Source organism: Diceros bicornis, chromosome 39 (genome assembly GCF_020826845.1).
Source record: "Diceros bicornis minor isolate mBicDic1 chromosome 39, mDicBic1.mat.cur, whole genome shotgun sequence".
NCBI lineage: Eukaryota > Metazoa > Chordata > Mammalia > Perissodactyla > Rhinocerotidae > Diceros > Diceros bicornis.
The window spans coordinates 28,114,876-28,141,607 of record NC_080778.1 but is presented as its reverse complement, the minus strand read 5'-3'; the positions used below and the strand labels follow the sequence as shown (position 1 = coordinate 28,141,607).

The following is a 26,732-nucleotide window of genomic DNA, read 5'->3' as shown; positions in this document are numbered from 1 at the left end:
AAGTCTTCCCTTGTTTTTAGTATAAAACTTTTGCTCTCCTCTGCCTACCTTTGAGTCTCTGCCAAACTCAGGTGACGGTGGCTGATTCCCTTGCTACAGCGAGCTCTGAATAAATAGCCTCTGCTTGTTTTGGGCGGTCTTTCTTTATTTCCACAATGATATTAGGTGTTTTGTGCTAACAAATCCCAAAATATCAATGGCTTAACACAACAGAGATTCCTGTCTTGCTTACACAAAGTCCAATGGGGGTTAGTAAGCCATTGAGTGGCTTGGGGACCCACATTCCCTCCAGATTGAGAAGCTACCATCTCAGAACGTGACCTGCATTGTCATTGAAGCAGGAAAGAGAGATGCAGAAGCACACTGGCTTTTAACTGCCTCAGCCAGAATTGATACATGTTATGTCTGCTCACAGGGCTTTGGCCAGAACTAATCTGGGAAATAGAGGGGAGTGTGTGAATATATTAGTGACAGGTTGCATATAGATATGTCACATTTCCTCCATTTTGGCGTTTCTGAAATCAGAAGATGCAGATCATTGTACAGTTGAAATGAACATTTAAATGTAATGTTTTTCTTATTTCCTCTGAAAAGCTAATGTTGAAATGATATTGTTCCATGGAATTACTGGTTTCTTTACATTAAAGAAATCCTGTGTGTTTTTAGTGTATTTTGTATTTCAATAATTTGTAGCAGAACTATTCCAAGATCCAGAGTGCTACAGTCATTTCTTTTTTTTTTTTTTTTGTTTTTTTAACTTTCTGTTTTGGAAAATTTCAAGCATACACAAAAGTATGTGAATAGTACAGTGAACTCTCATGTACCCATCCCCCAGCTACAGCAATCATCCAGTATTGCTACTTTTGTCTCATCTCTGTCTCCATCCACTTCACCACAAAACCAAATTATTTTGAAATAAATTCCAGACATCATATTTTATTCATGGTTATTTCAACATATAGATGAGAGAGAGAGAAGCATAACTAATTTTTCACTCATTTAGCCCTAAAACATATTATTATACATATACCAGAACTCAGTCATTTCTGTGACCATTGTGTACTTGCTTGGATGTTAGCAGTGTTAGAAATTATGTTATCAGGGTCCAGCCCGTTGGTGTAGTGGTTGAGTTCGCATGTTCGGCTTTGGCGGGCCGGGGTTCGTGGGTTCAGATCTCGGGCATGGACCTATGCACCGCTCATGAAGCCATGCTGTGGCAGCATCCCACATACAAAATAGAGGAAGATCGCACAGATGTTAGCTCAGGGACAATGTTCCTAACCAAAAAAGAAAAAAATTATGTAATCAAAGTATAGAGTTATAGAACATAGGACTAGAATTAATCTCTCTGGTCCAGCATTTTCTAAAGTATATACCATAGAACATGAATCTCATGAAATGCTCTGTGGAAATTAAGTTCTTTGGTCAGATAAGTTTGGGAAACACAACATTCTCTTCTTGTAAATTCAAATGATTATGTAAAAGAATGATGTCATGTTTTGTGTATTATGATCCAATTTTGATTAATAGTAATATATGTTAGAATATACAGTATTAATAGTGATTGTAGTAGTTTCCTGTGGCTTATGTAACAAAGTACTATAAAGTTGATGGCTTAAAACAACATAAATTTATTCTCTCACAGTTCTGGAGGCCAGAAATCCAAAAGCAGTTATCAGTGGCCCAAAATCAAGGTGTTGGCAAGGCCACTCTCCCTCCAGAGGCTCTAGGAGAAAAGCCTTTCCTTGCCACTTCAGCTTCTCTTGGCTGCCGGCATTCCTTGGCTTCTGGACACCACTCCAGTCTCTGCCTCCATGGTCACATTGTCTTCTCTTCCATGGGTATCAAATCTCCCTCTGCCTCTCCTACAGACACTTGTAATTGCATGTACTGCTCCCTGGATAATCCATGGTAATCTCCCTATGTCAAAATCCTTAATTTAATGACATCTGCTAAGTCCCTTTTTCCAAATAAGGTAACATTTACAGATTTCAGGGGTTAGGAATTGGAGATCTTTTAGGATGCCATTATTCAGTGTACTACAGTGATTCTCTCTGTTGAGGGAGGTGAATTATGAGGGACTTCTACTTTATATAATTTATAATATTTGAATTTTTCAATAAGGGTGCATCTTTTTATAATTGAAAAAAACCCAAGATTATATAATTTTTAAGAGTAAAAAGAAGGGATAAATCACCTGCATTTATTAGTTCAACAAATATTTTTGCACTGCCTATTGTTTACCAGGTTCTGTATTAGGAGCATGGGGGCAAATGCTATATCTTGACAGAGGGAAGCAAAACGATGCTTATTTTGTTTTTTTCATCTCTATCAAGGAGAATGACTTTGGAAATGATAAAATAATAATAATAAAATGACGGTTTAACTTGGAGTTGAAACCCAAAATAAGAGAGATATTAAAGGAATGCCTCGATGCTATAAATGAAATGCAATCCAGATACTGAGAGAACTGACATGTGAAATTGCACAACCGCTATTGTTAATCCTTGATCATGGAGAAATGATAGGTTCCAGAATGGGAAATGGAAAATATCTCCACTTGCAGAAAGGGCAAGAAGGTGAATTCTGCAAATTTTAGACTGGTGAGCTAAATGTTAAACCTAGAAAGATTGATTAGTAAGCTATTAAATTAATGTTTTGGGAAGGCTTAGGGAAAAAAATGCTTCTCATTAAGGACTAGCTGTCTTCATAAAAGCACAAGATGTGTCAGTCCTAATTTCATTTATGAAGTAATTATCAGTAGTTTGGGTTATGTTGTAGACAGAATTTGTGTTATTTTCAGCAACACAATGACAAAGTTCATCATTTTTGTCTTTACAAAATGGAGAAATGTGGGCTGCTTGTCTAGTAGAATCTGATTGATTGATAACTGGTTTAGCAGTTGTGCCATGAAAGTGCTGATTATTGAAGTGAAGTCATCAGGAAACTGTGCCTCTAGTGGTCTGCTTCAGGACTTCATCCTGTCTCAGGCCTGCTGCAAACATTCCCATCTGTGTGTGTATCATTACTATCCATAAGTGTAATTAAAAAATAAAAAGGTTTATTCTTAACAGCTCTAAGATATACCGTGAAGTTTACTCATTTGTGGCTTTCAGTCTGTTTACAGAGCTGTACAGTCATCACCATAATCTAATTTTAAAACAAAATCACTATTTTATATGTAGGGTTTTGAAACTTGTCTTTCTTGCTTAAGAATACATTGTGCATATGTGTTCATGTTATTACATTTAGATAGAACTGCATCATTCTTTTTAACATCTGCTTCATCACGTATTATCTAGATGTACTGTGAGTTACTGGGACAGTTCCTGATGAGCATCTAGATTGATTTTATCTTTCGCCATTATAGATAGCGTTGCAAGGAACAGCCTACATCTTTGAACACTTGTGTGTATATTCCTATAGTTGTGTTGCGTTCTTGCTCTTAATCCTTGTTCAAGCCATAAGGTGAATCTTGTTACTCTACCATTTTATGCCTCAGGAGACAGTTTTTGAGAGAATTAAATGCTCAAGTCCACATTTCTAGTAATTAACAGAACAAGTACATGAATAAGTTTTTTGTTTCTCCATTACAAGTGCTGTGCTTTTCTAGCCCCTGTAAAATTTTGACAAGCTAGAGTGTATCCAGAAGAGCATGACTAGAATTAGGGAAGAGTTAAAGAAACTGGGTATGTTTAGGAGACGTGTTTATTTCACTTGTTCAACATGTATATTTATTGAGCACTCACTGTGTGCCAGGCTCTGATATAGGCAGTGGACAGACAGTGGTTATGAGACAAAATAAGGTAGAGCTTTTATTTCAGTGAGGGGAGATACACAGTTAACAAGTAAACAAGATCATTGTAGATAGTGATAAGTACTATCAAGAAAATAAAGCAGGGTGATTAGATGACCAGGGAAAGGGTCTGTGAGGAGGTAACATAGGGCTGAGACCTAAATGACAAGAAGGAGCTACTATATCTGTCTATAGACACCTTTAGGTAACATGAGTGATGATTACATTTAATGAGACTAGAAATAGGCCCCTAATAGATGATAATAAGCAATGTTTCACATTCCGGTGGTACCACTTACAAACTATTTTACCCACACTCTCTGAACCTCAGTTTCCTCATCTACAACGTAGAGATAGTAAATCTACCTCACAGTGCTGTTAGGACGGTTATAAGAGTGTAGGCAGTTGTTGAGCACCAGCCCATAACAGGCTGTCAGTATGCACTGAGATTTCGTGATGCTCCACATAAAAAACATTTCTAACAAATGTTGCAGATTACAAATGAGATGGCTTTCTTGAGTTACTAATTTCCCTATCACTGGAAACATTTAAGTAGACTTCAGATGACAGTTCTTCCTCTTCCAGTGCATTGTAGAAGACATTCATGTGTTAAGTGAGGAATAAGACAAGTTGTCCTCAGAGGTCCTTTCCCCATCCCATCGTTAGTAAGCTTACTATCTCTGGAGTCCCATTCTACAGTTTGGGAAATAAACCCAAGCATCTGTTTTTGAAGCATAAAAGTATCTTCTGAACAAGTGGTTTAAAAACCTTTTTAAAGCAACAATACCCTTTTTTCTAAAGAAATCTTGTACTTGAAGTCTAATTTGTAAAATCTACAATTGGAGCCACTAGGTGAAGTTGGTAATGAGAGGTTGCCCATTGTATTGTTCACTTAGTAACCCCTTGCATTTATATATATGTCATATGCTTACTAAAGCACTCTTAAAATTATTTTTTATCATCATAACCACTACTCGAGGTAATTTTATAGATTAGAAAACAGGCACAGAGAGGTGAACTAACTTGTCCTGACCATGCAGTAACCCTTAATGGAGTCGGAACTATAACCTAGGTCCCCAACTCCTAAATCAGTGGTTTTTTTTCCCCCTAATACTTCGTACTGCTGTATCAGTTAATCACTTTATAGCTTATATTTATTTTTTCTTTTATAGGGTTAATTATTTAGATTGCAAAGAATTTTAACATTCCTGGGGACTTCTGCGAAGGATCTTTTTCAGTTTTAGAGAAAGCTCTGAATCCATCAAGTAGCTCTTAAAGAAGTCCTTTGTGTGGGTTATATATATAGATGTTTTCATGAAGAGGAGTGAAAAGCCAGAAGGATATAGACAAATGAGGCCTAAGACCTTTCCTGCCAGTAACTACACTGGCAGCAGCCGGCAAATGTTGCAAGAAATTCGGGAATCCCTTAGGAATTTATCCAAACCATCTGATGCTGCTAAGGCTGAGCATAACATGAGTAAGATGTCAGCTGAAGATCCTCGACAAGTCAGAAATCCTCCCAAATTTGGGACACATCATAAAGCCTTGCTGGAAATTCGAAACTCTCTACAACCATTTGCAAATGAAACAAGTCGGAGTACTTCAGAAGTTAATCCACAAATGCTTCAAGACTTGCAAGCTGCTGGATTTGATGAGGTAAGAACTTTTAAAGACAAAAGAAAGGATTTTTCTTACCTTATACCACATAACACTGTTTAGGTGCTCTCCTCCCTAAATGTTTCCTTGGAGAGAATAACCGTGTATACAAATTTGTGTATTCTCTCTACAAAGAATGTTGTTTACAATTCCATTGATTGGTAAAGCTAAATAATGATTCTTCCTTTAGTTTTCTCTGGGGTTTCTGGGATTTAGAAGGTCCAGTCACGAAGTCAGGGTGAAAGTGCAGGTGAAGAAAGCCACAGCTGAGGGCAGGGTAGGGACATCTGTATGTGATAGGAGGGCCTGCGAGCCAAGTGGCTGTGGTGGAAACGACAGCTCTGAGGACATGACGTTTAAGTTTTTACTACAGGGAAAGAAGTATAAGCAGGGATTTCATTAAGAAGTTACGTTCACATCACTCTCAGGCCCAAATCTTAAATTCACAAAAACTAAAAATTTACATGTTGATCAGTCTCCAATTTCAATTTCAACTCCAATTTCAGAGTTTTATTTTAATGAAATCTCAGTTCATGTTAGTTTATGCCAAGTCTTCCATATTTACCTTCAGAACTCGTTTTGAAAGTTTTTCATAGCACACAGATTTAATCATATTTTCTTTAGGTTATTGATAAAATTTATTTTCCATGATAACATACTTTATATGAATATTTTAGGTGGCAGAAATCATTTTATTTCTTATTTTTTGTGTGTATGAGGAAGACTAGCCCTGAGCTAACATCCATTGCCAATCCTCCTCTTATTGCTGAGGAAGATTGGCCCTGGGCTAACATCCATGCCTATCTTCCTCTACTTTATATGGGATGCCTCCACAGCATGGCTTGACAAGCCATGTGTCCGTCCGCACCCGGGATCCGAACCTTCGAACCCTGGGCTGCTGAAGCGGAGCGTGCAAACTTAACTGATACGCCACCAGGCTGGCCCCAGAAATCATTTTAGATAAAAACTGGCCATCAAAAATATAAATGTGAATAATCAAGCATTAATTACATTTTATTTCAAAATTATAGTAACTTTTTCCCTGATTATAAAAGCAATATCTATTCTCTGTTAAAAAATAAAAAGTATAAAAGAGAAACTGAAAATTATCTTTAGGTTTTTTTTGTTTTTTTAGTTTTTTTTTTTTTTTGGTGAGGAAGGTTAGCCCTGAGCTAACATCTGTTGCCAGTCCTCCTCTTTTTGCTGAGGAAGATTGGCCTTGGGCCAACATCCATGCCCATCTTCTTCTACTTTATATGTGGGATGCCACCACAGCATGGCTTGATAAGCGGTACATAGGTCTGTATCCGCAATCCGAAGCTGCAAACCCCGGCCGCTGAAGCGGAGAGTGCGAACGTAACCACTATACCACCAGGCCAGGCCCTACCTTTAGTTTTACTATACAAAGATAGCTACTCTTAAAATTTCTTCACTATTGTTAATATTATGGTGACCACATTTTCAGATATCTTTGTATTTAATTTTAAAAATGAGAACCTAAGTATGCATTATAGTAAAGGATTTGAAAAGGGAGATTTACAACTAAACTAGGAAGAAAAATTATTTTTTCTGGCCCAGTCTATTCATCCATTTGATTAATATTATTTCCTATCATTTTTATACTTGTATTCTAAAAATATTGGATTTGCACCAGAAAATAGAGACAGAGAGAGGAGAGAGGACCTGGGATGTTTTCCTGGTTAGTAGTTGGAAGATTAAGGAAATAGCTTGATTGGAGATTCTCCAGAGTACTTTGTTCCTGATCCATTAGCCAAAAGGCAAAGAATAAAGAGACGGCTGAATCATTGATCTTATTCTTTGCTTTTATATATTGCTAGAGAAAGAGGGTTTAGAAAATCACATAGCTATAAAGGCCCTTAAGTGGTAATGTGATAACTCAGATAAGTCACCTCAGTAGATATGTATTTATGGAGCTCTTACTATGTGGGAACCCATAAATCAGGATAGTGAGGCATACCAGACAGGGTCCATACATTTTAGGAGCTTAAAAATTCTTTCTCATGTAGGCAGTTTTAAGAAATCTAAGGCATTGTCAAAGCGCTATTCTGTTGGCAATAATAACGGTAATTGCTTTGCATTACAAAGATATGTTAGCTTTATTACAGTCACACATTTCAAAATTGTCACCTTATGACATTAATAACCCATTAAGCAAGATTGCCTTACTAAAAGCATTTAGACATTTACCAATCCTCATTTTTCCAAATAATGAAGGTATCATGTTATTTATACCCATGGTGATACAAAGAATATGGCAGTTTACTTGTGCTACCTCCTTGAGTCACTCATTTTGATGGCTTCCCATTATATTGCAGAATTTGTTCAAGATCCTAACCTGGTACTTCAAAATTCTTATCCAGTTTTCACTTCATTATTTTTATCATTTCATAAGCCCTAATCTATTCCTTTAGCTACGCCAAGTTCAAGGCAATTGCAGCTTTTGAGAATATGTTTCTGGTGCTCTGTAAAATTAAAACCTCAAATATTTCAAGATTAATTCCTTCATAGGAATAAATATTAAATAGGATTATGCATTCTTGGGGCACATAAATCTACAATCATTGGAGTGTATTTTTGCTTGTAAGCATGAAAAACAAAAGCATAGTAATGTGGACATGATGATGTCTTATCACATAAAACTTCTAAAGTTACTGACTTGAGAGTGCTGTTTTTCACACTGGCACTACTAACACCCCCACTTAAGGAACACTCGGTTGATATTGTTACAGATGTAAAAAATATTTTAACATATAGCAATAAATATTCAAAAATAAAAGCCAGCATACTAGTCACCAAAATCACAGGCTGAAATTCTAGCACATTTAACAAGAATATGGTTCTCACAGTATTGAAAAAGGATGGTGGGTGCCAGTTTTCTTACCAGCTGAGATGGTACTGCCATGTGATAATAGCATAAATACAGTTACAGTTCACTTGGTTTAAGCCCACTTTTAAAATAAAGCACTCCCTGGTGAATTTTAATTTGGGATGATTTGTATTATTTTAAATTTGCACATAAAGTGAAACTTACTAATTCCTTTGTATCTCACTACAAATTTGCATAGTCCGGTTGACATAACATGTGACTGCACTGGACCTTTGTATCAGTTAAGGATTGAGTTTGGTTGCTTTTAACAAAAATCCAAATAATAATTCTTTAAACAAAATAGTGACTCAGTCTCTTGAAGACGTCAGAACCTAGGACTCGTGTGAGTCTCTTGAATTCTCCTTCTCGGTGGCAACATGCTCTAGCACAAGTGTTATATCTGTTGTCTAGGAAACAGGACACAGGAAGGACCAGCACCTAAATCGGGGTGACAGTATTCTTCCAGAAATCCTCGCTTTTGTCTCATTGGTCAGAATCGTCATGTGGCCACTGTAGCTATAAGGAAAACTTCTTCCAGGAAAGTCAGTAACTTTTTCCAAGAAAGCAGAATGGATCTTAAGTAGACAAGTCTCTGCCACAACACTTTTTTGGTTGGTCTCACACTCAACTCCAACCATTTCACGTAGGAGGATCGGATATCAGTAGCTGGTTCACCCGTTAGTCTTTCTAAGCCATTTCTCATTTAGTAATATTATTGGAAATACTAAATCCTCTAGGACAGGTAAGTACCTGCCTCCCTCTTGAAAAATACATGTCAGGGTGCGTTCTGCATGTTAGTGTATAATTTATGTTTATGTGTAAAGGACAAGGAGCAGAGCGGGAGGACAGCCCACATCTGAGCTCCAGGCACTGTGCTTATATGCTTTTACGTGTTTTCTTATGTAACCCTGCATTGACTCTGTGAGTGTACAACACATGAAAAAGTTGAGCTCTACAATGTTAAATAACTTGCTAAAGTTCACACAGGTCTAAAGTGGGGCACATAAAGCTGTAATCACTGGAGTATATTTTTGCTTCTAAGCATGAAAAACAGAAGCACATTAATGTGGGGCTCTTGGAACTCAGACTCAGTTCTGTTTGATTCCAAACTTTCTGCTTTTTCCATCATACCATCTAGCCTCCTAAAGTCTTCATCACAATCATATATAGTCTAAGTGTTTTTCTTCTCCCATTTGTCCTATATTTGTGCCCTTATAAAGAAAGTTCTCTAAAAATGTAAGCTCTAAGAGGATAGGAACCAGAGCTGCATAACTCAACACAGTGGCAAAGGTGCTTAGTAAAATCTTTAACGATACGAGAGTAGTTTCCAAGAGTAGTTCCAGTATTTTGATTGATACTTTTTTAACAATCCGATAGTCTCTGTTCGATAAGAATGAAATTAAGAATGAGAAATAATCAGAATTATGTTGCTAGATTGTGCCCAGAAGAAGTTAATCCTAGAAGAAAAAAGTAATATGTTATATGAAGGTAAAAATATTAAAGAGGGCCAGCCCGGTGGCACAAGTGGTTAAGTGCACGCGCTCCGCTGCGGCGGCTTGGGGTTCGCCGGTTCAGATCCCAGGCGCACACCGACACACTGCTTGTTAAGCCATGCTGTGGCGGCGTCCCATATAAAGTAAAGGAAGATGGGCACGGATGTTAGCCCAGGGCCAGTCGTCCTCAGGAAAAAAAAAAAAGAAGAGGAGGATTGGCATTGGATGTTAGCTCAGGGCTGGTCTTCCTCACAAAAAAAAAAAAATTAAAGAAACATTTGAAGTATTTGAGGATTTGTTGTGTTTTCTTTCGTAATTTGGGTTTGTATGAATTTTTGTAGTAGTTTTACAAACAGGACATTAATATTATGGTTTGAGGCCTTGTTCTTCATAATTGTGAATTTCTCTAGTGAAACTTATAGTGCTTGTTCCCTCTTACTATTTTTAAATTGTAAGATTTAAATTGTGTTTCTTGTTTTTTTAAACTTCATATCAGGATATGGTTATACAAGCTCTTCAGAAAACTAATAACAGGAGTATAGAAGCCGCAATTGAATTCATTAGTAAAATGAGTTACCAAGATCCTCGACGGGAACAGATGGCAGTAGCAGTCACCAGACCTATTAATGCCAGCTTGAAACCAGGTGATTAATCAAAGCATTTTTTTCTAGTTTCATATTTTATAGTGTTGTTTTAAAATATTTAAGTATATCAAATCTTTCGTCTTAGAAATTGTTAAAAGCCTCATAGTAAGTGAAAGTCTCAAATTAGGATGATAACATTATAGTGTTGTACCAAAAAGAATTGGAGGATGAGGTCTTAAAGTTCCATAGGTAATTCTGATAAGCAGCAGTCTAGGTTGAAAACTACTTGATTGGTTATACTGCAACTGAAATATTTCTTTTTTTTTTTTTTTAATTTTATTTTATTTTTTTTCCCCCAAAGCCCCAGTACATAGTTGTATGTCATAGCTGCACATCCTTCTAGTTGCTGTATGTGGGACACGGCCTCAGCATGGCCAGAGAAGCGGTGCATCAGTGCACGCCCGGGATCCGCACCTGGGCCGCCAGCAGCAGAGTGTGTGTACTTAACTGCTAAGCCACGGGGCCGGCCCTGAAATATTTCTTTTTAACCACAAATATCATCTTTCAAACTATTCTTTTTTCTTTTTATAATTTTTTCTTATTGTAAGAGTAAAACATGCTCATCATAGGATATTTTGAAAGTAAATAAAGCAAAAAGGAAACACCACTGTTAATACCCGTTAAGATCTTGGTGTGTTTTATTTCTCAGTCTTTTTTCCTGTGGAAAACCTGAGTGGGTTTATATGTGTGTTTTGATTCTTGCTGTTTAAGCAAACAATGGGGTCATACTAAAACTGACTTTATTCACTTCATATACCTAAAATGGAATCATATGATTCCTAAAAGTAAATTTTCAAAGACTTGCAAAAATTTAAGGTTTTTCTTAGATATTTCTGTCCGGAAAGGTGTTACCAACTTATATTCTCCCTATCAGTTTAATATGACAATGCCTATATTAGTAAATCCTAGATATTATCATTTTTGTAGATTTAATGGCTATGGAAATACTATCTCATTTTACATTCACATTTCTTTGATCACTGGTGAGTTAAACATTTATTTATTGGTTATTTTTAAATTGGTATTTTAATTCTTTGTTAATCTTGTATTTGTCTTTTTTTTATTGATTTATAAGAGGTCTTATTTATTTATTCTTCCTTTCATTCAGCAAATTTTTATTGATCAACCAGTTTCAGGCCCTTTGCTCTGCATTGGGTGTAAAGTTCCTGCCCTTCTGTGGAGGTGACATTCTAGTAAGGGAGATCAAATATTCACACAGATACGTGTAGAATTACACCTATGTAAGTGTGAACGAAGAGGGGAGAGTCATATGGTACTAGGGGCTCATATAATAGAGGGATTTTTGACCTGATCAGGAGATCAGAGAAAACCTTCCTGTGAAACTGATAATAGACCTGATATCTGAAGTAAGACAAGGGTTAATGGGGATGGGTTTAGTGAGGAAGAGTGTCCATATGGATGGCCTGTTTGGCAGGTTTTGATGCCACATTCGAAGAAATGAAAGGGGCTAGAGCACTGAAAACAAGAGTATGAGACATGGCTGGAGAAGTACATGGGGTCTGACCATGTGGAACTGTCTGTTGACTTTCTCCTGAGAGCAGCAGGAAGTTATGGAAATGTTTCAAGCAGGGTAATAACACAATTAGATTTGTGTTTCAAAAAGATGGCTGCAGTGGATGAGAACAAATTAGAGAGGACAAGGGAGGGTATCTGGATAGACGTGATAAGAGATATGGTAGTTCACAGGAAATGAAGGTAATTTGGACTAGGGAGATGGCAGTGGAGAAATGTGAATGAATTAAGAGAGATGGGAGGAGTAAAATTGACAAGGACTTGGCGATAGCTTACATATAAGGGATGATAATGAGAGGAATGCCTCTTAGGCTTTTGGGATAGAAAAATAGGTGGATGGTGATAGCCCACATTATGAAAGGGAATGCTAGGAGAGAACGGGATTTGGTGGAGAACGATCATAAGTCTGGTTTTGGACATAAGGTTAAGTTAGGCTCATTGAGTTATCCAAATGAGGATGTCAAGTAGGGAGCTGAATATCTGCATTTCAGTGCTGCACATGAAATAGGTCACCTAAGGGAGATAATGAGGACAAAAATGACAAGATGGCCTAGAACCAAGCCTATTGCTTAGTTGCTGATAGGAGAGGATGAACCTGCAAAGAAGACAAAAGAATTAGCCAAAGAGGAAAGAAAAGGCCAAGAAGGTTTCTAGTGTCTTGAAACCCAAGGGAAGAAAATGTTTCAAGAAGGGGAAGGAATGGTCAAAAAGGCCAAGTACTAAGAGAGAGAGGTTGACCAAGGTGAAATCTAGAAAATATCTTGTTGGCTTTAGTAACTTGGTGCATTAGTTTGCTAGGGCTGCCATAACAAAATACCACAGACGGAGTGGCTTAAATAACAGAGAGATTCTCTCACAGTTCTGGAGGCTAGAAGTCACAGATCAAGGAGACAGCAGGTTTGGCTTCTCTTGAGGTCTTTCTCCATGACTTGCAGATGGCCGCCTTCTCACTGGGTCCTCACTTGGTCGTGCCTCTGCATGCACATGTGTCTGGTGTTTCTCTCTCTGTCCAAATTTCGTCTTCTTATAAGGACACCAGTCATATTCGATTAGGGCCCACTCTAATGAGCTTATTTAAACTTAAACTTAATTGCTGCTTTAAAGGCCCTATCTCCAAATACAGTTCCATTCTGAGGTACTGGGAGTTAGGACTTTCTGAATTTTGCGGGGGACACAGTTCAGCCCATAACACATGGGGTAACTTGTTTCTGTTCAGTCATGGGATCATAATTCAGATTGGAGTGAGTTGAGAAATAAAGGAATATGAGGTAAAGAACTCAAGAATAGATAACTCTCTGAGAATTTTTTCTGTGAGAGTAAGAGTGAGAATATTAGCAAGAGTAGTGCTTCTTATCTGCGGTGAAGATCTTATGTTTTTAATTTCTAATTCATTATGGATTAATAATTTTTTTGTGTGTGTGAGGAAGATCAGCCCTGAGCTAACATCCATGCCACTGCTCCTCTTTTTGCTGAGGAAGACTGGCCCTGTGCTAACATCTGTGCCTATCTTCCTCCACTTTATATGGGCCACCGCCATAGCTTGGCCTGACAAGTGGTGCCTGGGTGCACGCCCGGGATCCGAACCCGGGCCGGCCCCTGGATTAATAATTTTATAAAATACAATAATAATGAATTACTAGAAAATTAAAAATGTAAATGACATACAAAATGTAAGTCCAAATATTTTACTATTACATTTAACAGACATAAAATTACTCTGTCAGATTTCTGTAAATATTTCTAAATTTTCATCTAACTTCCATACTTATCTCATGGTGGGCCAATATAAGCTTGTGGACCACCACCAAATAACACTTTGAGGTAGCAGTCTATATGGGGGTGGAGGGATAGCCTTATTGTTTTTTTAATAGGAAAGACTTAAGCATGTTTAAAAGATAATTGCAAGACTCCAGTTAAGAGGATGAAATTAAATATTCAAGAGAGAAGGATCAAGTAAGCTTCCTGAGAAGCCAAGAGAAGAAAGGATCCAAAGCATAGGATGAGAGATTATCAGCCTTACATAGGAAGAAAAACAACCATTTTCTCTAACAGGAAGATTATTAGGGAAGGTTATTAGGGAAGATAAGGGACTTCCTTTCTGATGCCTTCAGTTTCCTCTGAAGTAGAAAGTTAGCTAAGCTTGATGGTTGAGGAATGGGGTAGGCAGTTGAGGAGACTAGTGAGAGTAGTAGAGACCGAAAGAAGCAGTAGCATTTCCTGGCAGTGCTGAGGCCATTCGATGATGCTGATCATGAATCTATGGTGGAATCGGTCTGCTCCTTACATCACCTTTTCTAGCAGGCATGAAAAAAAGTAGATAGCTAAAATCATCCTTGACTGGAGTTTTACTGAACAAGTGCAAAATAAGATAGAGAGATAAAGGGAGTTGAGAATATTGCTGAAAGGGTAATTTAAATCCTTGATGAGAGCATATTCCTCTTTTGTCTTTAGTGGCTTCTCATCCCTTCCAAATTTCTCTCCATGGCTTCGCTACTCTCAGACTTCATGTAGTACTACTCTTCCCCTCATTTACTGCTTCTTCAGTCATACTAGGCTTCTGTTTTGTTCTTGAAAAATACCAAGCTCCCACCTCAGGACCTTTGCCCAGTCTTAGATCATATGTCATCTCCTTGGTGAAGCCTTTTCTGACCTCTGAATCTCATCCCGTTCTATCCTCCTGTTACTCTCTACGTTGGACACCATTTATGTTTCCTTAGTATAGCATTTATCATACCTGGATGTTACCTTGTTTATTTACTCACTTGTTTATTGTCAGTCTCCTCCCCCAAGAATGTAAGGTCCCTGGGGCCAAGGATGTTATCTTGTTCACCAACATACTTGGATTGCTCAGGGCAGTCCGTGGTGTATAAATGCTCAATAAATATTTAATGAATGAAGAGAAATGAGGAGAGAAGGAAAGGAATACAGAGGGAAGGAAGAAGTGATGGACCATGGATTTATAATTTTATTTATTTATTTTTTCCCCCAAAGCCCCAGTAGATAGTTGTATGTCATAGTTGCACATCCTTCTAGTTGCTGTATGTGGGACGCGGCCTCAGCATGGCCAGAGAAGCAGTGCATCTGTGCGGGCCCGGGATCTGAACCCCGGGCCGCCAGCAGCGGAGCACGCGCACTTAACAGCTAAGCCACGGGGCCGGGCCTAACATTTTTTTAAAAGTGAGGAAACACTTTATATACTGATCCAGAATCTTCCATTTTTTAATATTAAAAGAGCCAGGCACAATAGTATATCTAGGATAGGTATACTATCTACTTATGTATCCATAAAATATCTTACTGATGACATTAGTTACCTTCAAAGAAGGGGTTGGCTAAGGGACAGAGGTGGGTATCCTTTTGTACCTCTTGAATTTTGAGCTATGAGAATGTATTACCCAGTCAGAAATAAAATTTTAAAAGGTAAAATAAAACCACTTACTAAAATTTGATTTTTATAATTCTTGAAAGAGAATTATCATTTAGTAGTGTCAGAATTCCAAGCTAAGTTTTTAAAAAATAAGAGATTAAAAACGTGTTGTTTTCTCTGTTTTATGAACATAGGGAGTGTGCAACAATCAATTAACCGCAAACAAAGCTGGAAAGGCTCTAAAGAATCCCTAGTTCCTCAGAGACATGGCCCACCACTAGGAGAAAGTGTGGCCTATCGTTCTGAGAGCCCCAGCTCACAGACGGATGTCGGAAGACCTTTGTCAGGATCTGGTGTAACAGCATTTGCTCAGGCTCACCCTAGCAACGGACAGCGGGTAAACCCCCCACCACCTCCTCAAGTCAGGAGTGTCACTCCTCCACCACCACCAAGAGGCCAGACTCCCCCACCAAGAGGTACCACTCCACCTCCCCCCTCATGGGAGCCAAACTCTCAAACAAAGCGCTATTCTGGGAACATGGAATACGTCATCTCCCGAATCTCTCCTGTTCCACCTGGAACCTGGCAGGAGGGGTATCCTCCCCCACCACTTAACACGTCCCCAATGAACCCTCCTAATCAGGGACAGAGAGGCATCGGTTCTGTTCCTGTTGGCAGACAACCAATCATCATGCAGAGTTCTAACAAATTTAACTTCCCACCGGGGAGACCTGGAATTCAGAATGGTAGTGGTCAGACTGATTTTATGATACACCAAAATGTTGTCCCTGCTGGAGCTGTGAATCGGCAGCCACCCCCTCCATATCCTCTGACCCCAACTAATGGACAGAGCCCTTCTGCTTTACAAACAGGGGCATCTGCTGCTCCTTCCTCATATACAAATGGAAATATTCCTCAGTCTATGATGGTGCCAAACAGAAACAGTCATAACATGGAACTTTATAACATTAATGTACCTGGACTGCAAACGACTTGGCCTCAGTCATCTTCTGCTCCAGCCCAGTCGTCCCCGAGCAGCGGGCATGAAATCCCTGCCTGGCAACCTAACATACCAGTGAGGTCAAATTCTTTTAATAACCCATTAGGAAATAGAACAAGTCATTCTGCTAATTCTCAGCCTTCAGCTACAACAGTCACTGCTATTACACCAGCTCCTATTCAACAGCCTGTGAAAAGTATACGTGTGTTAAAACCAGAGCTCCAGACTGCTTTAGCACCGACGCACCCTTCTTGGATACCACAACCAATCCAAACTGTTCAACCTAGTCCTTTTTCTGAGGGGACCCCTTCAAATATGACTGTTATGCCTCCTGTTGCCGAAGCTCCAAACTATCAAGGCCCACCACCACCTTATCCAAAACATCTGCTCCACCAGAACCCGTCCGTTCCTCCATATGAGTCAGTCAGTAAATCCAGCAAGGAGGATCAGCCGGGCCTGCCCAAGGAAGATGAGAGTGGAAAAAGTTATGAAAATGTTGACAGTGGGGATAAAGAAAAGAAACAGATCACAACTTCACCTATCACCGTGAGGAAAAACAAGAAAGATGAAGAGCGAAGGGAATCTCGTATTCAAAGTTATTCTCCTCAGGCATTTAAATTCTTTATGGAGCAACATGTAGAAAATGTACTCAAATCTCATCAGCAACGTCTACATCGTAAAAAACAATTAGAGAATGAAATGATGCGGGTAAAGCCTTTTAAAATGTCCGTTTTTATACTTGATCATCTATTGACTTGGTGTTTATTTTAAAATATTGTAGTCCAATATTTTTCTTTCTTTGTACAGCTAAATATATTATCAATTATTTAAAAGTAAACTTTAGAGTACTTTTGATTGTAGCATTTTATTTTAGTATTTCAAGAATTACTCAATTTTATGTAATAAAGTTCTCGTAAATTAAGAAAAATATTTATAGTGTGCAGTTTAGATGTACATAATCCCTTTATATGGAAATTAGAGCAAGGGTTATCTTCTAGGTTTTACACATTATTTTAAAACATTTTAAAATAAGCTAGAAATATCTGGATCACATCTCATGATACACTTATGAAACTTTTATTTTTACTTATCGTAGTTTTTGGGCTTGTGGGTTTAATCACATTGGTCTTATTAGAAAGTGTCAGAGACATCTCCCTTCAGTCATTTCCCCTTCTAGTTTCATTTTTAAAACATACTGGAAAAATGTGCTGAAATTATTAAATCAAACTCTACTAAAAAGGAGATCAGAATAAGTATACACTTTAAATTAATCTCTGTTGTGATTCCATATAGATCTCTTCACTGGATATTATGGTGGTACTATCATCATCATTATTTTTGTCATATGTTTACAGTTCAAAGGTTTCACTCCTAATCGTACATCTATCACTCAAAATCCAAGAGGCTTAAATTTGTGACAAAACTTCCTCACATAACTTGAGAGCCATTTGTTTAAAATTATTTTTCTATATCTGATTCCACAATATTGTTATTTCTGTAATAAACTGAATTTTGTTAGATGAGAAATACCATGATAATCTGTTATGACATCCATATTTTAGCTCTTAGGATTTCTTACTAAAGTCTGTCTGTATGTATTTTCTTAGTTTATTTTTCCTTTTTCCTCTTCACTTTCACTAATAGCTGATTTAAACTTTTATGGTGTTGGAAGCTTTGCTGACTTCTGTAGCCTCCATTACTGTGTAGGCAAGTAAGATTTTAAGAGAAACAGTTCTATACTAAGTCTGGCATGCCACCCTTCTTAAAAGATTTTGCATGCAAATGCGCATCCTAACAGAAGCATGAGGTTGCTATGTTTTAATTAATCTTGCATTTCTAGAATTAGACTCTACTTTTCAAATCAAATTCCTTTTCTATTTAAACTTTAAATTAGTGCTTTATTAACTAGCCAGAAATAAACTGTTCCTTTCTAAATCTAGGTATTCCATGTCTACTTAGAAGTTGGTTTTTGTTTTTATCCGTGTTTTGGTACCTTTGTAAGTCACACTGACTCTTCTTTGAAATGTTCCAAAATATCTTAAAGATACCTTGTAATCAAACAAGTTGTCCCTCTTAAATCAGGTCGGAGAAACCCTTTGCATTTTGTGTTGGGGATGGCTATGAGTCCTACCCTTACTCTAATGCCTTAAGAAGGATGAAAGGAAAGACTGACTTAATGAGTGGTTAGGTTAGAAAAGACATTCTTTTGTTCCTAATACATCAGTTTTTTAGAATAAAGAAACCTGGAGTGGAAGAATTTCTTTTCATGAAGAATAAAATGAGAGGAAGAATATTTGAGGCCTAGGCATTCCACAAAGAGAAGCATATAATGAAGGCAGTCTAGTCATGTAATTTGGGATGAATATGCATGGAGAGAGAGATGAGGATGCATGTTAACAGATGTTTGGTTATTGCACACTGGGAACATTTCTTTTGAGTGCATTAGAGAGGAGCAGACAGCTGACCATTGGTATTGTCTTCTTGCTCTCCACAGCACCATCTGCATATATATACTCACCCTGTATATCCTGTTAACTATCCTGGGGAAGCTGCACTTTTGATAATTAATTTTCTATGAAATATATTCTAAATTTCTAACATGCTTTATTAAAAATTATTATGCATTTAACCTTTAAATATATGCCTGGTTTTTTTTCAAGCTATTTCTTAATAGTCAGTATAGAAGATAATTCCTCATTTAACATTTAGTTTATTTGTCTAGGTTGGATTATCTCAAGATGCCCAGGATCAAATGAGAAAGATGCTGTGCCAAAAAGAGTCTAATTATATCCGTCTTAAGAGGGCTAAAATGGACAAGTCTATGTTTGTGAAGATAAAGACACTAGGAATAGGAGCATTTGGTGAAGTATGTCTAGCAAGAAAAGTAGATACTAAGGCTTTGTATGCAACAAAAACTCTTCGAAAGAAAGATGTTCTCCTTCGAAACCAAGTTGCTCATGTTAAAGCGGAGAGAGACATCCTGGCGGAAGCTGACAATGAGTGGGTAGTTCGTCTGTATTATTCATTCCAAGATAAGGACCATTTGTACTTTGTAATGGACTATATTCCTGGGGGTGATATGATGAGTCTATTAATTAGAATGGGCATCTTTCCAGAAAATCTGGCACGATTCTACATAGCAGAACTTACCTGTGCAGTCGAAAGTGTTCATAAAATGGGTTTTATTCATAGAGATATTAAACCGGATAACATTTTGATTGATCGTGATGGTCATATTAAATTGACTGACTTCGGCCTCTGCACCGGCTTCAGATGGACACATGATTCTAAGTACTATCAGAGTGGTGAGTAAAATCATAAAATTTATTTGTACATGTTAATATGATTTATTAATACAATAAAATATAAGATGGTATTGTCCCTGGATGGGAACCAGGAGTCCTGGGTTGGGTCCTGACTCTGTTGGATGAATGTGGTGAATCCTTTAGACACTGAGACATATAAAATGAAAGATTGTGTTAGATTCGGTTATTTCTAAATGTCACTAACATTTGAGTTAACCTCCTTACGTTTTGTTAATTTGAAATATGTCAGAGAAATAACATTTTAAAAATAATTTTTAAATGAAGCCGCATACCCATCATTCAGCTTAAGAACTAGATTATCAGTACTTTCAATGCCTCTAAAACAATCACTTGCCCTTCTTTCCTCCACAGAGGTAGCCATTATTTCAGAACTTCGTAATCAATTCTTTATACATTTCTCTATACTTTTACCATATATGTATATATTCCTAAAAAATATACTATTTCATTTTGCCTACTCTTGAACCTTTATTTAAATATAATCATTCTGTATGTATTCTTCTATGTTCACTTCTTTTATGTGTTTGAGGTTTATCTATGTTATTGCATATAACATTTATTTTCACTGCTATTTAGGATTTCATTGTATGACTATTACACAACTTATTTAACCATAACTACTTTATGTACATGATTCTATTTAATCCTCACAGCGTCATTGTGAGGCAGGATGAAGAAACTGAGGCTTAGTTAGATGAAGAAACTTGCCCAGGGTCAGACAGAAAACAAGTGTAAGGGCTAAGCTTTGAACCCAGGTGTATCTGATTACTGGGCCCATGTTATTTCTACTACACCACACTGCCTCACCAGGATCCCTTTCAGGCGCTGATGGAAGTGTAAGTCGATCTAACATTCGTTGAATACTTACTATAACTAGGTGCTTGACATATATTCTGATTGAATGCTCACAGCAATCCTCTGAAGTGCATTAGCCTCCTGTGCTTGTGTGAACACAGGCAGACTGACAGTAAGTGGATACATCTGAGACACCTGAACCTACTTCAGTGTTCAGTTTAATGTAATTTAATATCTCCCCAGATTCACCTGAATTACTTGGGGCTCTTCCTAAAATATGAATCTTAGCTCTGTTCCAGTCTTCTGATTGAAAATCTTCACCAGAGGGTAGAAATTTTATTTTAATCAAACGACGCATAGGATTATTACAATTAGGTTAATTTCAGATATATTTTTCTAGGTGCTTTCATCCAGTCATGGCTTTAAATACCATCTCTATATCAGTGACTTCCAAATCTTTCTCTCCAGAAATGGCCTCTCCCTTTCACATGGATTTCTAATAGGCCTTTAAAACTCAACATTGCCAGTAAATAACTCTTAATTTCTCCCCCTCCATATTTGTTCCCCTTCCAGTTTTCCCCATTTTAGTAAATTGTACCACCACTACCCACCTAGTTATCCTTGATTCTTTTTTTCCCACCTCCCCTCATCTAATCCATCAGTAAGTTCTGCTTACTCCACCACTAAATATATCCTGAATCTGTTCACTTTTTTCCATCTCCGTTATTACTGTCATAGTCCAAGCTGAACTAGAATAGCCTCTTAACTGGTCTCTCTTCATTCTTGTCCTCCCTAAAATCTATTCTCTACACAGCAGTGTTCTTTTTTAAATATAAATCAGATCTTGTCATTCTCTTGCTTTAAACTCTCCAGTATCTTCGCACTGTACTTAGAGGGAAAAGGCAAACCATTTCTTTTGCTTACAAAACCCATGGGCACTGGCTACCCTACCATTAAATTAAAAATATTTTTATTATGATTTATTAAAAAAATAAATTTTATATAAAATTTTATTTTATATAAAATAAAAATTTCCTACCATTCTCCTCTTTTTAACCACACTTATCTGCTCTCTGTTACTGTTGTTTCTGTGTAGAATGCCTTGCCCTGGTTTTCAAATCGTTGAGTCCCTCTTGTTTTTTACATATGTCACCTCAGTTCATCTTCCCGAGCCACCCTAGCACGTCTGTCATATCACCCTATGTTGATTCTCTGTATGGGATGCATCACTGTTTCTCATGTATGTGTTTGTTTGTTGTGTTTCTCCCCTACAGAGAAGCTGCCTGAGAGAAGAACCCTGTCTTTCTTATTTATCGTTGTCACTTGTTGAATGAATGAACCTTTGTCCAGAGTAGTAATGGGGAGCAGTCTGAATAACAAACTCTAATCTTTCCTACTCATGACTTTTATTGTCATCATTTAACATTGAGTAAATTACTGAATCTTGGGCTGATTTTTCTTAGTGTAAAATTCGTCCTATTGATATCTCAGAGTACAGGCTCTAGTCAGTAATAAACACCATCAAGTGATTTGGCATATGTTATGTCTTAGCTTGTCACAAGGGGAGAATGTGAACTCTAAACCATGGTGTCAAAAGATTAAACAGACTTTAGGTTTACTCTTGTTCTTGTGGCTTTTTTCATTTTAAACTATACAGGTGACCATCCACGGCAAGATAGCATGGATTTCAGTAATGAATGGGGTGACCCCTCTAACTGTCGATGTGGAGATAGACTGAAGCCACTAGAGCGGAGAGCTGCACGCCAGCACCAGCGATGTCTAGCACATTCTTTGGTCGGGACTCCCAATTATATTGCACCTGAAGTGTTGTTACGAACAGGTAAAACATTTGTTTCATAAATAATCTCAATAGGACTTGAGACCAGCTGAAGCTTACATTAGAATATGGCTTATTTTTCAGGTTTCTAATAAAAGTATTAATTTTACAGTATAAATTGGTGATTTCATATTAATTTTGATTGTACTACTTGTGAGCACTTTTTAAAAAGTGCTTATGAATAACTAACTTTGGTATCTTATTTTAGGTTATACACAGTTATGTGATTGGTGGAGTGTTGGTGTAATTCTTTTTGAAATGCTGGTGGGACAACCTCCTTTCCTGGCACAAACACCATTAGAAACACAAATGAAGGTAAGATATAGAATCTATACCAAAAGAATTATCACAAAATCCCTATACCGTAGACCTTTATCAGTCCTTTACTTAGAGCATCTTAATCTAGAATTAAGGAATGAACTTGTAAGGATATAGGAACCCACTGAAATTCCATGCATGAACTCTAAATCTCTATCATCCCACTGTCACCATACTCTTAGATCCTCCCTCACTCCTACACTATACTCATATTTCATTCTCATAGAATTCTTTAGTACCTTTTGAAGATTTATTCCAGTTCACTCTTTGTTACCCACTGGCTTTGTTTCCTTCCATGCACATTCTAGCTTCAGACAACTAACAGATATCTATATCTCCACTTGAAATTACCCCTGGCACTTAAATGAGAAGCTGCCCACAATTTTGACCATAAACTGTCCAAGCTGCCCACAATTTTGACCATAAACTGTCCATTAAAAACCCTTTACTGGTTCCCTTGTCTGTGGGTTAAAGTCCAGGTTTATCCTCTGTTCATACCATTCCCTCTGTCTGGAATGTCCTTCTTCCTTCTCTCCCATCTTCTACAACACTCTCCCCCCTTTTGGAAGCCTGGTTAACTCCTGATCATTCTTAAACATCGTTTGAGAGTATCTTGAGCTATCATCTCTTCTACGATGCTCCCCCACAAGTTGTAACTACTTCTGTCATTGCATTTAATATATTACATTTAAAACTTTCCCTTAGAGGGGCCGGCCCCGTGGCTTGGCAGTTAAGTGCACGCGCTCCGCTACTGGCAGCCGAGGTTCGGATCCCGGGCGCGCACTGACGCACTGCTTCTCCAGCCATGCTCAGGCCACGTCCCACATACAGCAACTAGAAGGATGTGCAACTATGACACACAACTATCTACTGGGGCTTTGGGGAGGAAAAAGGCGGAGGATTGGCAATAGATGTTAGCTCAGAGCCAGTCTTCCTCAGCAAAAAGAGGAGGATTAGCACGGATGTTAGCTCAGGGCTGATCTTCCTCACAAAAAAAAAAAAACAAAAAACTTCCCCTTAGAATTTCTTTTAGTACAAGTTTCCTGGTAATGCATTCCCTCAGGTTTGTGTCAGATTTGTTTGTCTGAAAGTTTCTTTATTTCTCCTTTATTTTAATATATATATATAACATACATATAACATATGTAAAATATATATAAATACATATATATTTGTGTGTGTGAAAAATTGAATGCTTTCTCCCTAAGATCAAGAACAGGCAAGGATGTCTATTCTCACCAGTCTTATTCAACAAAGTTCTGGAAGTCTTAGTCTGTGTAATACAGCAACAAAAAGAAATAAAAGGCATACAGATAAGAAATAAAAACTTCCCCTATTCACAAGTGACCTAATTTTCTATATAGAAAATCCCAGGGAATCTATGAGAAAACCCACGGAACTAATATGTTTAGCAAGGTTGTAGGATATAAGGGTAATATATAAAAATCTATTATATTTCTATATTCAAGCAATGAACAACTGGAAACTGAAATTTAAAAACAATACTGTTTACAATAGCTTCCCAAAAATGAAATAGATACAAATCTGATAGAACACGAACAAGATCTGTATGCTGAAAACTACAAACTCTGATGAAAGAAATGAAGGAAGATCTTAATACAGACGGTCCCCAACTTATGATAGTTCAACTTAAGATTTTTCAACTTTACAGTGGTGCAAAAGCAATACACATTCAGTAGAAACCATACTTGGAATTTTGAATTTTGATCTTTTTCTAGGCTAGAGATATGTGGTACAATCCTCTCTTGTGATGCTGGGCAGCGGCAGCAGCCACAGCTCCCCCCAGTCAGCCACGTGATCATGATGGTAAACAACTGATACACTTAACAGCCATTCTGTACCGACACAGCCATTCTGTTTTTCACTTTCAGTACGGTATTCAATAAATTACATGAGCTATTCAACACTTAATTATAAAATAGGCTTTGTATTAGATGATTTTGCCCAACTGTAGGCTAACGTAAGTGTCCTGAGCACATTTAAGGTAGGCTAGGTGTAGATTAGGTGTACTAAATGCATTTTTGACTTAGGATATATCCAACTTACAATGAGTTTATCAGGACGTAACCCCATCGAAAGTCGAGCAAGATCCATAAATGGAGACACATTATGTGTTGATGGATTGGGAGACTCAACATAGTAAAGCTATTAGTTCCATCCAAATTAATCTGTAGATTTAACTCAATTCCAATAAAAATTCCCAGAAGGAATGTTTATAGATATAGATCAGCCAATTCTAAAATTTGTTTGGGTGGACAAAGAAACTGGAATAACGAAAACAATTTTTTAAAAGCAAAGAGAAATTAACTGCTTGATTTGAAGACTTACTATGAAGTTACAGTAACCCAGACAGTGTGATATTTGTAAAAGGATACACACATAGATCAGTGGAACAGGATAGAGAATGGAGAAGTAGGACCACACAAATATGGCCGTTTGCTCTTTGACAGAGGTGCAAACGGAGAGAGGACAGTATCTCAACAAATGGTGTTGGAAAAATTGGTCAGCGATATACAAAAAATACTGAACCTCAAGATAAAACTTAGACCTTACATAAAGATCAACTCAAAGTGGATCATAGATCTAGAGATAAAACATAAAGCTATAATACTTTTAGAAGAAAACATAGGAGACGATCTTTATGACCTGGGGTTGGGTGAAGAGTTCTTAGAAATGACACCAAAATTATGGTCTATGAAAGAAATTGGACTTCATCAAAATTAAAAACTTTCAGTCTGTCAAAGACACAGTCAAGACAATAAAAAGACAAGCTACAGCTTGGGAGAAAATATTTGCAGATCACATATCCAACCAAGGGCTTGTATCTAGACTATATAAAGAACTCTCAAAACTCAACAGTAAGAAAAATAGCCCAAGTCTGTCATCTGATAAGAGATTTCCTTAAATGTCTGGATCAAAAAAGAAAAGCATGTCTGTCTCTTTAAATCTTCCTGAGGGGGTCAAAAGAAAGGCAGGTATCTGGGCTGGTCCCTCAAGGTAATCACCAAGACCAACAGAAAAAGCACATCCCCAAGTTTTTGGAAGGCAGAGTCCTTACTGCTCACCCTGGTACCAGCCAGCTGCCCCAGGAAGGTGGGCTGCCCTCTCCATAAGCACAGTGGGGCTGAGGAATAGTGAATGGTAGTTGGTTCTTACCAAATTTTAGCAGCCTCTCCCTTCTTGAAGCACTTCCCTGGTTGCTGTAAGTATCTGATCAGTTTCCAGAGTTTTCAAATAGTTGATTCTGATAGTTTTTTTTGTCCAGCGTAATGGTTGTTTTTGTGGAGGCACTGACCCCTGAAGCTTCCTATTCACCATTTTCCATGAGCTCTCCCTCTACTGTGTTTTTGACTATTAGCTCTTTTATATAGTTTTGTTAGAGGTTGCTCTAGGGATTACAAAATACTTACTAAGTTTTCACTACTTAGAAATAATATTTTACCACTTCAAGTTCAGTGTAGAACCTTATTACCGTATAGCTCCCTTTATTTTCTACCCTTGTGTCTTAGTTCTTTTATACATTACATCTACATACATTTAAAACCTCACCCAACAACGTTACAACTTTTGTTTTCAACCATCAACTTATTTTAAAGAACTCAAGATGAGAAGAACAGTCATTTATATTTACCCAGATATTTAGCGTTTTCCTTGCTCTTCCTGCATTCCTCATGTTCTCAGATTCCTTCTGTATCACATCCCTTCTGTCTGAAGCACTTCCTTTAGCAGATATTTTAGAGCAGGTTTGCTGACAAGAGATTCTCTTAGTTCTCCTTCATCTGAAAATGCTTTGTTTCACTTTCCACAGGCTATGGTCGTTTAGTATGGAGCTCTGGGTTTCAGTTCTTGCAGCAATTTACAGTGCCCGCCCCCTGTCCTCCACAGTTTCTGATGAGAAATCTATAGTCATTCAAATCCTTGTTCCTCAAGTAATGCATCATTTCTCACTGGCAGCTTTCAAGACTTCTTTTAGCTTTCAGCGTGGTAATTAGGTTATGTCTGGGCATGGATTTCTTAGGGCTTATCCTGTTGGGTGCTCACTGAGCATCTTGAATTTAT

The 26,732-nt window shown here is 37.6% G+C and overlaps 1 protein-coding gene across 2 annotated transcripts in view; it reads left to right on the top strand.

Annotated features, from left to right (window-relative positions):
• LATS1 (large tumor suppressor kinase 1) overlaps window positions 1-26,732 on the top strand; it is a 36,327-nt gene that overhangs the window by 5,885 nt on the left and 3,710 nt on the right. The window contains exons 2-8 of one of the 2 annotated variants that reach the window (XM_058534251.1): window positions 2,337-2,603; window positions 4,969-5,452; window positions 10,329-10,476; window positions 15,571-17,084; window positions 19,099-19,681; window positions 22,155-22,337; window positions 22,543-22,649. In XM_058534251.1, coding sequence (XP_058390234.1) covers window positions 5,111-5,452; window positions 10,329-10,476; window positions 15,571-17,084; window positions 19,099-19,681; window positions 22,155-22,337; window positions 22,543-22,649 — 2,877 coding nt within the window. In that variant the 5' untranslated portion in view covers window positions 2,337-2,603; window positions 4,969-5,110. The remainder of the gene's footprint in view (window positions 1-2,336; window positions 2,604-4,968; window positions 5,453-10,328; window positions 10,477-15,570; window positions 17,085-19,098; window positions 19,682-22,154; window positions 22,338-22,542; window positions 22,650-26,732) is intronic. The other variant, XM_058534250.1, reaches the window with a different exon arrangement.